Source organism: Columba livia, chromosome 1 (assembly GCF_036013475.1).
Source record: "Columba livia isolate bColLiv1 breed racing homer chromosome 1, bColLiv1.pat.W.v2, whole genome shotgun sequence".
In the NCBI taxonomy this organism is placed as follows: Eukaryota; Metazoa; Chordata; class Aves; order Columbiformes; family Columbidae; genus Columba; species Columba livia.
In genome coordinates, this window is record NC_088602.1 from 68,958,522 (window position 1) to 68,972,224 (window position 13,703).

Consider the following 13,703-nt stretch of genomic DNA (forward strand, 5'->3'; position numbering starts at 1 on the left):
GACAGGCTCCCCACTCCTCCGAACAGTTTGTTTACAGCTGTGTCTAAAATAAACGTTCCCTATTTTCTTTTTTTTTTTTTACTCCTGTTATTCCTGCGGAGCAAGTTGGATTCCTTTCTGACTCACACATGATTAACTAACTTCCAGCTGCATTAGTTTTATTGTTGCTGCCGATGCACAAGCCAACGCTCAGCACGACTCGCAGATCCCAAGCCGAGCTGGCGAGGCTGCCGCTGACAGAAAAAGATATCTTTTTTTTTTTTTTTTTCCTGAGAGTTGTGGGATTTCAGAAATTTTATTTTATTTTTTATTTAAGGGAGAACACGTGTTCGCTTTCTCTGGGGCCGAGGAAATACAACCAAACAATGCCGGGTAACACAACCCGACCCACTCCGCGCGGTGCTGCTCGCCCCAAGGGCAAATGCGCACCCAGGAGCGGGGCGGCACCAAGAAGAGTCCCGGCGCCCAGGGGGTCCCGGCGGCGGCAGCAGCGCCGCGGCGATGCCCGGCGGGACGGGACGGGGCGGGGCGGGACGGGCAGCCCCGGCGAGGAAGCGGTTAATGCCGGGCACCAGGAAACGGGAAGGAAGAGGCTGAGCTCAGCAGGAGCCGCACAGCGGAACCCCCTCGTCCCCCGGCCCCGCTCTACCAAGGAGCCGCCGCTGCCGCCAGAGGGAAGGCGCACGTGCGGGCGCGGCGGCGCGCGAGCACGTGCGGCACCGGCACCTGGCGGCGGCCGCCGGGCGGGCCCGGAGAGAGGGACGGACCGAGCACTCCCCGCGCCGCGCCGCCCCGGGGAAGGACGGCCGGAGGCAGCTTACACAACCGGCCGCCCCTTACATAAGCCGGGAGCCGGGCCCGCGGGGGCGGTACCAGTCGCCCCCCAACTCCCCCCCCCCACAACGCCTTACCCAACCCCCCCGCCTCGCCCGGGAGCCGCCCCCCTGCTGCAGCGATGTGACCCGCCCCCTCTCTCCTGCCTGCCTTCCGTCCTCCCTTCCGTCGCCGTCCCCTCCCAGGAAGGAACCGGGAGTCGGCAGCGCCGCGGACCCGGCATGGAGTAGGGACGGCCCAGGGCCGGCGGCGCTGCGCGGGCATGGAGCTGGGCCCGGGGCCCTGCGCGCTGCCCCCCGCCGCCGGGACCGCGGCCGGGTCCGCTGTTCCGGCGGCGGCGGCGGGACCGTGCGCTGAGATGCTGCAGGTGGCGGAGGAGGCCTTCCGCGGCGGCAACTTCGAGCTGGCGGCCGAGATCTACGGCTCGGAGCTGGCGGAGCTGCCGCAGCCCGAGCGGGGCCTGTGCCTCCGCCGCGCCGACGCGCTGGCGCGGGCCGGCCGCATGGCCGAGGCGCTGGACGCCTACGGCGTGGCGGCGCGGCTGGGTCGGCTGCGGCCCGAGGAGCTGCGGGAGCTGGCCGAGAGCTTCGCCCTCAGCATCCGCGACAAGGAGCTGCACCTCCCGCCCTGGGGCAGCGGCGGATCCGGCGGCGGCGGAGCGGAGGGCGAGGGGCTGGGCGACCCGGCGTGCTGCCGCCCGCCCGAGCTCTTCGCCTGCCCGCTGTGCCGGCGGCTGCTGTGCGAGCCGGTGACCCTGCACTGCGGGCACACCCACTGCCGCCGCTGCGCCGAGCCCGGCGACTGCGGCCGCTGCCACCGCCCGCGCCGCCCCGCCGACACGACCCCCGCCGCCGCCTCGTCGCCGTCGCCCGCCGCTCGCCTGCGGGTCAACGTGGTGCTGGGCAACCTGCTGCACAAGTGGTTCGGCGCCGAGAGCCGGGCGCGGCGGCTCCGCGCCGAGGGCGACGCGCTGCGGGAGCGCCAGGAGCTGCCGGCCGCCCTGGAGAAGTACAACCAGGCCCTGGAGATGGGTGAGCGGCGGCGGGGGGTTGCGGGAGGGGCGGAGGGGCGAGGTGGGGGCAGCGCTGCCCCGCAGCGGCTGGCTGGGAGGGGGGATTTGCGGTGAATGGTGGGAGAGGGCACCTGGGGGAAGTTTTGAGAATGAATTCTCCTCAGAGGGTGTCCTTCCCCCGCCACCCAAGTGAATGGCTATTTTTGTTCCGCTGTTATTTTTGTCCTTGCTCAGAAGGTGCCGGGCGTTTTAACTGTCTGCAGTCGATGACTCATTATGCAGTATTTCTAGAAAACCCGCTTTCCTATTTGTGGGGAAACCATCTTTCAGTAAAGGGTGGGCAGTAGTGGTCGCGTTAAGCCTTGCTGCGGCTTTGTGGAAGAAATTAGTGTGTGGATGGGATTCATTCAGCTACGTGCAGTTGCATCTTCAGCAAAGCAGAGCCTTTGAAAACACTAATTGAAATATCAGTAGACATAAAGGCTCAGAAAATTTTCTTTATCTTAGACTGTGCAAAATATTCAAGAGAAACCTGCATTTTGACTTGTGGAGATCATCCACCCATGTTTTGAGCGTAACCTCTTTATAGACGTGTGGCGACGTTCTCTGAAGAGCCTGGGTTTTAAATAAAAATGGCACGGTCTGCCTTCCTCTCCTGCCAAAACCGATGGCAGCCTTAGTTTATTAAAACTAGGTTGTTTTCAGGCTCTGCGCCGAGTAGTAGGTGGATCCTGCTCGCTCGGTTGTAGCCTTATAGTAATGCTTGTGTGTGTGTGTGCGTGCGTGCTCCCGGCTTGTTTGCTCTGCAAGTGGTGGGGGTGGTACAGCACAGTGAGTATCTACAACGCCTGGGAAGAGGCACGGAGCTGGGAAGGGCCGGGATCTCAGCAAATCCCTCAGGATGTGCCGGCTCCTCCAGTCTGAGTGTGATGGATGTCTCACTTAACTGGGGAGGAAGAGGGGGGAAAGCCTTAGTTGTGTTAACAAAGGCGAAATCCAGTGGGCAAATCTCTTCGGAAGACAAATGCAGAGAAAACTGTGCCTCTGTGAAAGAGCTCACTCCCTACTTGGGAGTAAAATTGCATTCCTTGTTCCTAGGTTTACATCTAGGGACGCATTACTGTGGATTTTTACCTTTTTATTATTTTGGTGGCTGCTGTGGAGAGAAACACACCACTATGCTCATCCCTGACTCTTCACTTTTTTTTGCTGTGGTTGCATGATAGACATCTGAAATAAAGAGTTTGGGATAGTGTAGCGTGCCATTGACTGATACTGGCTGCGGAAACCATTAGTTATGCTTTTATTCTACTTTTCCAGCTAGGTGTGACAAGTTTTCAGCCCTAGCCCAGTCTCCCTGTAAAACTATTATGTGGTTTAGCTGAAGTAATCTATATTAAAGTAGGGCAGGATGGAGTGCCCAAGAAGGAAGGTAAAGCAGAGCAGAAGGAGGGGAGAGGTTTGATGTAGGTCACTGGTGGAGGCAGTGAGCTTTCAGCATTGGAGCCTTTTGAAGTTTTGGGGTCAGGGTTCCGCTGCTGTGCAAGATAGCATCTCATCAATGAAGTACTTGATGTGATGTTTTTTAAAGAACTGTTTCTCACTGTCACGTGTGGCTCTTGCCGTGTCTGGATGGGGGTGAAAGGAGAGGGCAGAGCGTAGTGTGCTGGTAGTGCTTTCGCACAGCCTGTCCTTCCCTGTGCTGTCCCTGCAGCACACATCTCCAGCTGTGGCTGCTGTGTGTCATGGTCTTGAGATAACTCCATTGCAGTGTCCTTATTTCTGTCTGTGATTTCCCAAGAGTGCTGGGAATCTGTTCAGAAATTCCTCACTCTGTCAGTGACACCAAGATTACTTAATAAGATTAAAAAAAATCCAGTTAAAAATAATAGCAGGTATTTTGCTGGATTTTGAAATCCTCAAACCATAGGCTGACATGTTGTAACTTCTCGATAGCGGATGCAAATTCCTGTTGCTGAAGGGCAGCCCACTCCCCAGCCCTTCACTTTCTTTCGTGTTTAGTGTGTACCGATGCCATTTCTCATAGGTCGAACTCCCGTCTGAGCCTCGTGTTCTGAAGTTCTTGCCACGTGCTCATCAGGTACTGTTTTTGGCTGGCTGGAGTTGCCTGCTTGCTTCCCAGCCAATTATTGCAGTAAATAAGAGTAGCAGAGCCAGGGGGGTGGAAGGAAAACACAGCTGTTTTTTAACTGTTCAAGACCTATTAAGTGTTAGCATATGGGCAACTTGAAATGCTTATGAGACACTGTCAGGTACTCAAGATTTTCAGTGTGTGAAAGTAACTACTTTTTTTTAACCTCCAGATGCTTATGTGTTGCTATTGAGAGTCGAGGGCATGAGTATCCTTTTAATTTATTTTTAGAGACTAAAGACACATGAACACATCGATTATACAGTTACTGAATAAAGTTAGGTAAAACTCCAGGCTTCTTGGCAGGATGCATTGTTCTGTGGGATTTTTTTACTGGTGTTTCTTATGGAGTACTTTCCTGCTCCATCTACAACTGGCTGTGTGTAATATAATATTAAAGCAAGTTTTGCAATTACCAATCACTTCTCTTATTCTGGTTGTGACATTCTGTCTTCTGATTTGCATTTTAGTTCTCTAGGAGCTTCAAGTCTAAACTATAAAAGGCTTCTGCCATGTAGCCAGTACAATTATTTCCAGCACAGTCTGGATTATCTGCTCCTAATTTCAGGTCTCAGAAGAGGTCTGTGTGCCTTAAGTTGTCAGCATTTTCTAGCTGGACAAGTTAGTCTTGCAAAAGCTTACACTTAGCAAGTATGTTCATATTTTGTCCTTAACTATCAGATCTACAGTGCCACCGCTGCTCCTGTGTTTGCTCTGGGAGTCTGCTGTGGATCTGAGTGTGGTTTTGTGAGTTTTTTTGTTGTATTTTTGAGAAAATCTGTTTTATTATTTTTATTTTTCCCTACAGCTTGGTGATCTCTGTTTTAAACAAAGTCACCAGCTTTTTCACTGCCATAGACATTGGAATAGATCCCTCATTATTGCAAGGTATCTAATTACCACAGCTTCAAAGCAAGCAGATGTCAGGCTGCTTAAAAGGAAGCATTTGTTTCCAGCTGGATTGCTCTTTCTGCCAAGCTTTCTGCCGTTCAGCCATCATAATATCAACTATTCTCCAAATCTTGCTCTCGGGGCTGTTCCCCACACAGATGAAAGTCAGAGGGCAGGTGTATAGGTGGGCTTCCTCTCTTCCATGCCTTCTCTTTGAACTGGTCTTCTGATTATATGAACTCTTAGCTCAGCTAAACTGAAATATGTTCTCATATAGACATGCAGAGTTAGTTTGGTTTTGTTTGTTTGTGTTTTGGTTTGGTTTGTTTTTCTTGTGCAGTAGGTGATTTCTGCACTGTTTTTCCTCTCACCTGCTGCTTTCTGATGGAGATGCTCTCTAGAGAGACTGTGCCTGGGAGGAGCAGAGTTGTTTCTGTATGTCCAAACTTACAGACTCTTTAAGGTGTGTGCCTGAAACTAAAGGAAGTGGGATTTCAGGCTGTATCATGGCAAGAGTAGGAGCACTACAGCAAAGTTCACTGTTAGGGAACAGTAGTTACCAAAATAATTCTGTCTTGTGCAGGGCAAGTAGGAGCATGTTGTACACTTTGTGCTAATTAAAATTTGATGCTTTTCAGCTCTGAAGGAGACCAAGCTCTGCGTGGGGTGAGAGTGCACTCATAAGCAAACACCTGAAGTGTGTAAGGGGGTTTGGGTGACAGTGGCTCTTGCCTTCAGCTGCCATTTTTCCATGCCTGTCTTCACACTGAGACAGCCTATCAGAATCCTGCACCTTTCCTGTAAATAAGCCTGAAGATTCCTACTTGCAGATAAAAAGCTCAGCTGCACTTGCTGCTGCAGTTGTTTTTGCAACAGCAGTGGCTCCTGAGGTGTGCCAGCAGTTGCAGATTTTCGGTGGTCCCTCAAGCCTGTGCACAGGGCTGTGTCTCTGCTGGGAAGGGTTGTTCCCCTGTTGTGGGTGCCTGACCCTAATCCTGAATGAGCTTCTTCGGGTGGACATGGAGAAGAGGAGACTGAGGGGTGACCTCATGAATGTTTATAAATATATGAAGGGTGAGTGTCATGAGGGTGGAGCCAGGCTCTTCTCGGTGACAGCCAATGGTAGGACAAGGGGTAATGGGTTCAAACTGGAACACAAGAGGTTCCACTTTAATTTGAGAAGAAACCTCTTCTCAGAGTAAAAGAACACTGGAATAGGCTCCCCAGGGAGGTTGTGCAGTCTCCTACTCTGGAGACATTCAAAACCTGCCTGGACGCCTTCCTGTGTAACCTCATCTGGGTGTTCCTGCTCCAGCAGGGGGATTGGACTAGATGATCTTTCGAGGTCCCTTCCAATCCCAAACATTCTGTGATTCTGTGATGGATGGCCATGCCATGGCCAGGTGCTCAGTTGCCTGCTGTGCAGTCCTGTCTGGCTCCTAATGCAGTGGCACACATCGTGTCTAGACACCGGCATGCCAGGGTACCTTATTTCTGCATGAGGCATATTGGCTCTGGTGTGTAGTTACCTGCCATTGCAAAGTGTCCCTTTGGAGTCTGCCAAGCTTGAGAAGCATCACTGTCTCCGGAGAGCAGTAAAAGCCGCAGTGATTCTTCTGAGTGGTTTGTGTTTACTTCTGGTGTGATAGACTCTTTCTAAGCAGAAGCAGGTTTCTCCGCGCAGGGTGGAAAGCTGATGCATGTAGCTGCTCAAATTGCTTAGCATTTTAATTTCTTTCCCCTCAAAGAGATTCAGAAGAAGTTTGTAGGAGAGAAAGCTCAGCTGTATCAGAGTTTTAAAACATGATGGAGTTAAGGATGTGCAAAATATGTAGGCTTTTCTTCCCAAGTGCTGTACATGGATCTTGATTTCCAATGAGTAAAGAACAGTGCAGAAAAGGCCAAAGAGAGGGGGCGAGTTTGTGTCAGGCCTGACGTAGTGTCAGAGGTAACATGCTGCAGGGTGAGGGAGATGCTCAGTCTCATATCTCCTGGGGTGGACAGCCATGTGCTGACTCCCAGCCCACAGGGTAGTGTTTGGCGCATTGCTAGGAACAAAATGTGGGAGCTTTCCTGAGCTTTGGTGGAAAGAGGAGGATCTGCCTCTCTTGGCAAGACATTAGAGGAGAGAGGTTTCTCCATTCTTATCCCAGTGAACATTTGCCATAAATTGGCCTGATCCAAAAGAAAGCTGAATGTGGTCACTCAGCACTAATTTACTCTGTGGTCAAGCAATTAATGGAGATTTATCTGACACATTCTAAATTCTTCCTTCCTAAGAATTGAATTAAGGGGGCAGGGTGGGCCAGGAGTCAGTAGAAGGCAGCCATAAAGAGAGCATCCTCAGACGTGTGAGGAAAAGGTCTCAAGCCAAAATACACCTGTTCACAAGCAAATGGAGCCTCTTGAGATAGTAGTTCAGTGCTGGTTCCTCCTCCCCAGCCTTGCTCACTGGGTCATTTTAGGTAGTGTGCTGGACGTTTGCCTGCTTGGGGTCACTGTACCTCCATTGCCATCCCCTGCCAAGCATTGGGTTTGTGTGGTGACGTGCTTGGTACTGCCTCCATGGTCCTGAGCTTGGGGCCACTGCTTTGCTTGAGTAACAAGTGGGGTGGTTTGACCTCAGTGTAGAGTATCTGCAAACTGTCATGGCCTTCTTGACCTCTCCTGTCTCCTCTGATCAGTTGTCCACCTCAGTGTCTTTGGCAACAAATTCAATTATGCCTCTGTTGGTGTACTGACAAGGTAGGTGGGTAGTTGATGTGTATCTTTGGCTTTTCTTTCCCTTCCCTTTTACACTGGTAACTCTCAAATAGGTAAAAAAACCCTGTCAGTGTTGCACACAGAAAATTAGTGTCTTGCTGTGTCTCTGGACTTCCCATACTGGCTCTCAAGGTGTTAAAGCTGCAGACCTTCAGTGCAAGTCGATTCAAGAGCAACTGCCATGGATTTTCCTGCTAGGTAAATGCCAGTTTGTGGGGTTGCTTCCTGGAGAGCACAGCATAGGTTAACTTCCAACCAAGTGTTCCTGGGAGTTGAGCTGAGTGCTTACAGCCACAAGTAAGATAGCAAGTGATTTGCCGTGCCCCAAAAATTATTATTTGCTGGAGCATTTTCCTTCCAAGCTTTCTTCTGAGTTTTTTCAAATAAGGGGGAAAAAGATGATCAGAATTTGTTGATGGAAATGTGGGACATCATCTTGGTGCTGTCCTACCGCAGACCTGGTGGTTGAAGGATTTCTGTGTTAGTCGTGGGTTAAGATTAGAAGCAGTAAAGAAGAGTCCCTGTCTGCAAAGGGAAGCTGCTAGACTCTCTTTAGAACGCCATACTTAGATTTTTATAAAGGTCTCTGGTGCCATAGTATGTGTTTTATTAATTCTGTTGTTATTTTTGTAAGGACTTGTGCTCCTTAGTGATGCACTTGCACCGAAGTCACATTGTTGAAAGAAAACTGCTAGAGAGCATCCACGTGTACCTATGTATGAATTATGTTTATTAAGTACACTTTAATGGTCTCTTCTTTTGTGCATTATTTCTAGAAGGTTGCTATTTGAAGATAAGGTTGCTTTTCTCCTTCTGATGTGGTAAAAAAGAGGTTAAACAAATCTTTCTTCCTCACAGGGAATGCTTTCTGGTTTCCAGTAGTAAAGAAGAAAGTCTTTGATGTTGTACCAGCAAAAAAAAAAAAAAGGCAAAAAAACCCCCACACAATGGTAGACAGCTGTCATGGCTGCTGGAACAGCAAATGGTTCAGTTGTTTTAATAATTGATCAGAAGAATATTTTTGTAGCTTCTAAAAGAAAGTGTGACTTCTAAGTGAAGAATGAGAGGTAGTCTTTCTGAAATTGCATGCTGCAGAAAATAGTAGATGCTTACTGCTTAGAGGATTTGTGCTAAAAAAGGAACTTTCCCATCCCTCTGTGAAAGCGCCTCTTGGAATCTGCTTAAAACACGTCCCTAAAACCTGTTTGTTCTGTTTTACAGGAGCAGAAAAATGTGTATAAGTAGGAGTCAAGGTTACCTAGAGACTGTTGCAGTAGTCTGTGTTATTTTTAAACTTAAAATATTTTGCAGACTTCTGTCCCTCAGTTCCCCTTTTTTTTCTGAGGGTAGTGCTTGAAAAATAGTAGTAAATACTTCATATATGACACAATTGGAAATGTGTCAAATATTTTGGAGCAGGAGCTCGTGTTATTCCTGATTTGTAAAGAGCTGGCGGTGGAAAGCTCAGATCCTGTAGCTGGATCTCTGGAAGTTTTGCCTGCTTGCAGAGGGTCTGCTGCAAGCAGGGGCTCTGCAGGGCTGCAAGAATGGACTGAATGGAGCCAAACCCAGTTGGTGGCTGGTCATGAGTGGTGTTCCCCAGGCCTCAGTATTAGGGCCTGTTCTGTTTAATCTCTGTATCAGTGATCTGGATGACAGGATTCAGTGCATCCTGAGTAAGTTTGCAGATGACACCCGGTTGGATGGAAGTGTTGATCTACTGGAGGGTAGGATGGCCATACAGAGAGATCTGGACTGGCTGGATTGTTGCGCTGAGTCCAATTGCATGAGGTTCAACAAGGCCAAGTGCCGGGTCCTGCACTTGGGTCACAACAACCCCATGCAGCGCTACAGGCTCAGGGAAGAGTGGCTGGAAAGCTGCCTGGCAGATGGGGGGCTGTTGATTGACAGCTGGCTCAACATGAGCCAGCAGTGTGCCCAGGTGGCCAAGAAGGCCAACAGCATCCTGACTTGTATCAGGAATAGTGTGGCCAGCAGGACTAGAGAGTGATTGCACCACTGTACTTGGCACTGGTGAGGCCCCACCTTGAATCCTGTGTTCGGTTTTGGGCCCCTGACTACAAGAAAGACACTGAGGTGCTGGAGCAAGTTCAGAGAAAGGCAACGAAGCTGGTGAGGGGTCTGGAGCACAAGTCTGATGAGGAGCAGCTGAGGGAACTGGGGCTGTTTAGCCTGGAGAAAAAGAGGCTGAGGGGAGACCTTATCACTCTCTGCAACTACCTGAAAGGAGGTTGTAGCATGGGGGGTGTTGGTCTCTTCTCCCAAGTTACAAATGATAGTATGAGAGGAAATGGCCTCAAGTTGTGACAGGGGAAGTTTAGATTGGGTATTAGGAAAAACTTCTTCCTGGAAAGGTTTGTCAGGCATTGGAACAGGCTGCCCGGGGAAATGGTGGAGATATCTTCCCTGGAGGTGTTTAAAAGATGCGTAGATGAGGTTCTTAGGGATGTGTTTTAGAGGTGGACATCAGTGTTAGGTTAACAGTAGGACTTGATGATTTTAAAGGTCTTTTCCAACCAAAATGATTCTATGATTCTAAGACTAGGGCTGTGGTAAAGAGGAGGATTATCAGTTACAGGCAGGAAGGGGAGGAAGCATATTGCTGTACAGTCTTAGGTGTTATTTTTTAGGTGGTTAAAATTGCTTGTGTAACTTACATTTATGTACCACTTAAATAGGATGAGTATTTCTCCCCATGTATGTAACCCAGATGTAATTTCCTATAAATAATTGAACTACTTCAGCAATCCTAGAGAACAAAATGTACCTATGTATCAGAAAGTCTGAAGAATTTTTGAAGTCTCTTCAAACAGCATATTCTCTTTCTTTTGCTGTGAAAAAGTATAACAGGATGTCTCTTGCTTTTGGAAGAAGACATTTATAGAACTGACTTGTGCTTCCTAATCTTAAAATTAGTAGGATACTGCACCACTCCTTTTCTCTTTTAAAAATGTATTAAGTGATCAGTTGTATTTGAGGGCAGATGCAGTGAGGTCATAACTGAGAAACAAGAAGGTCCTTTTTGTAATTTGTGGAGAGTCAGAAATTCTGGCCTGAAATAAGCTTTAACTGGAAAAAATAAAAGGTTATAGAGACCTGGAGAGGAACTGGTAGAAATGTAGCTTAGGTACTGATCATGACAAAGAGGGCAACTAGGTTATCACCAATGAAGTCATATTAGGATAGAATGTGTGGCTGTAAATTGATCTTCTTAACTATGATTGTGGCAGACCTATGCGGCTGGTCCTGCCTGCCCGTGAACAGCGTGCCTCTGGAGTCTGCTTGCAATTAAAGGTTCATGTGTGTCTAGCACAGCTCCCCATTTCAAGGGGGAGTGGGGTGTCAGGGCTTTCCCTTGAGTGCTTTGGAGATCAGATAGTGGATTAGCCTCTTGAGGTGTTTTGCTTTTGAAGGTTCCTTATTGTGTCTTCATAGTTGAATCCATAGGCATCTTGCTTTGGGACAGTCTCTGTACCTGCTGTTTGAGAGGATATCTCAGTTCTGACGGAGACTTTGGTAAGAAACCTTACCTGAATCCCAGACTAAGTGCTGGAAGAAGTAGTAAACACTGAAAGTGAGTCACATTTGTGTACTTAATGGTTTTATTATACTAGTGCCAAGCAGCCATGGGTGGACTTGCGGTATGTCACCTGAAGCAGTGCCCAAATGTCCAAAGGGTTGAGTGGGAACTGAAAAGGCAGGAAGGTGTTGATTCATGCTGTTTTATCTGGAAGGAGTAACATTCATCTAGCAGTGTTCAAAGATTAGGATTTGGATAGGAGGGAGCAATAATATATTATATTACACCTAGCTCCACACTGGGGTGTTCTTGAATTGAGGACTTTTGCTGTACCATGCAATTTATCAGTTAATAGGTTTATAAAGAAGGCTGTCACTGGCTTTGCAACTGTGGAAATACAGACTAAACCATAGAATAATGTAATTGGCCTGGCATGCTTCTGCCTCATGAAGCTAGAGGTACAACACGAAAGCAAGGTTGCAAACTTAGCTGCGCCTTCTTTGTAGCAGCTCTTTTTCCTGGTCTTGTATAACTTTCCTTACAGTGTTTCTCCTGAGTAATGATGGGAGGAGTGATTATCTGTGCTTAGCAGTGATGACAGTTCGGCTTTACATAATATATGGAGCATCCTAACTGAGGACTTACTCACTGAGCCTGAAATAAAACCATTGGGCATCCAAAGCATTTTGTCCAGCACACAGAAAAACTTGTGTTCTGAAGTCTGGACTTCCAAACAGCGAAATACAGAGGCCTAGAAAGAAGAGAATTGTCTTAAATTATATGTTCTTAAGAGTAATCCGTCTTATCTGTTGCCAGTGTCCTTTCATTCAGTCAAAGTGATAATACCAGGGAGTTTCTTTGTCTCCTTGTCCCCCAAAGCAGAGAGGCCCTAGGTAAGCATGCTGAAGGGCAAAGAAGTGAGTAGGTCCATGTCCTGTATTTTTGGGTGGGACAGCACGGGGGAAAGGGTTGCAGCTTCAGCTCTCCAAGTGAAGTGGTGGCTGTAGTTTGTCCACACTGGTTTAAATAGGTATCTTCTGCTTTTTCATCTCAGTACACTTAGGTTGTGTGTAGAGACAAAACGCCAGTCAGGCATGGACCAGCTCAGTAGCTATGTAGTGCAAATGAGCCGTACTGGAGCTTTCTGGTGGCAGCTGGATTGGTTTTTCTGTGGAAATAGGCTTGCCTGCAGAGTGCTGTTGACAAGCATGCACAGCATCCTAATTGCAGTTGAAGTGTCCCTGGTTGCAAGAGTGGGCTTACAGAAGAAGAGGTTTTTCTTTGCATCCTCTGCACTAAAACGTCTTGCAAGCTTCCTCTGGGTCTTTCACCTCCTGAAGGCTGCCAGTGATGTTAATGCAGGGAGGAGAAGCTCTGATATTCAGAAAACATATTTTTTTAAAAATGCATTTATAAGTCCAGTTAAGGTGGGCTGATAACTGAGAAAACATGGGCTTACTGATTGCAAGTATGCATCATGTACATTGTCCTTCTTAATTAGTTTTGGGAAGCTGACCTTTGTTTTCATCTCTGCTGTAGAATGAAGTTTTACCTGAATGTCCTGAATGTCTTTATTGCTTTTTAAATTATTTTATCAAGCATGTTCCTTCCTCTGCCCCCCAACCAAACAACCCTTGTGTATCCATTTTTTTAATAAGTGGACTTCTGATGCTTGCATGAAGTCTGGAGGAGAAAAACTAGCTTGCTGTTCAGTTAGTTACTAAATCTTGCTGATTTCTCACTGAAATGAAAATAAATGTTTCATATTTTTTCCAAGCTTATGAAAAGGCTTTCAATACTGAATTGTTCAGAATTGAATGCATAACATTACAAAGCAAGCCAAATTTCTTCCTCTCTCCAAGGGGTAGAAGTTTCTTTAAAATGTGAGAAAAATTTCCCCTGAAGTCCTGTGCAGGCTGACTCTTGCTAGCAAGACTGAAAGGTGCTTTTGTAGTGACAGTGTTTCAGTTCTGCTCATGCATTTAGGAAATATGCGGAGGATTGAAATAGATTTGAATAAAATGTGCTTTCCTAGGAAGAAATGTCAGATAAGGAGGATTAGGGAGTTTTAGCCACTTTAAACTTGTTCTTTCTGTACTGAGTTCCTGGAAGAAAACTCAGCGGTAATTTATTACAGTAAAACTTCTATTGTCATCAACAGTCAGTTTGGTGAATCCTCTAATTCATCTATTCTAATTAATTAATTAGTCCTCTAATTCATTTGTGCTAATTCATTAATTAATTAGAATTCTAATTCTAGTAATTTAGAGCCCCTAAGGCTCTAAATGCCTTCCTGGCACAAAGAGATTTTGGGGAGTCCTTTTCTCCTGTCAGCCTCCCTATATTAAGCAGTGTCGAGATTTTTTTCGATGATGATGATGATTATTATTATTATTATTAACAACTTGAATACTTGGGCATATCTGGAAAACTAATTTGGGGTGTTAGCTTCTGCCTAAGTAAAAGCACAATCTAGTGGACATCTGCAAAGGTGGTGTGAGCAGAAAGTT

At 47.6% G+C, this 13,703-nt stretch overlaps 1 protein-coding gene across 2 annotated transcripts in view; it reads left to right on the forward strand.

The window, feature by feature from the left end:
- The first annotated feature begins 261 nt into the window (after positions 1-261).
- Positions 262-13,703, forward strand: part of LONRF2 (LON peptidase N-terminal domain and ring finger 2) — a 37,273-nt gene continuing 23,831 nt past the window's right edge. The window contains exon 1 of one of the 2 annotated variants that reach the window (XM_065061330.1): positions 262-1,865. In XM_065061330.1, coding sequence (XP_064917402.1) covers positions 1,097-1,865 — 769 coding nt within the window. In that variant the 5' untranslated portion in view covers positions 262-1,096. The remainder of the gene's footprint in view (positions 1,866-13,703) is intronic. The other variant, XM_065061324.1, reaches the window with a different exon arrangement.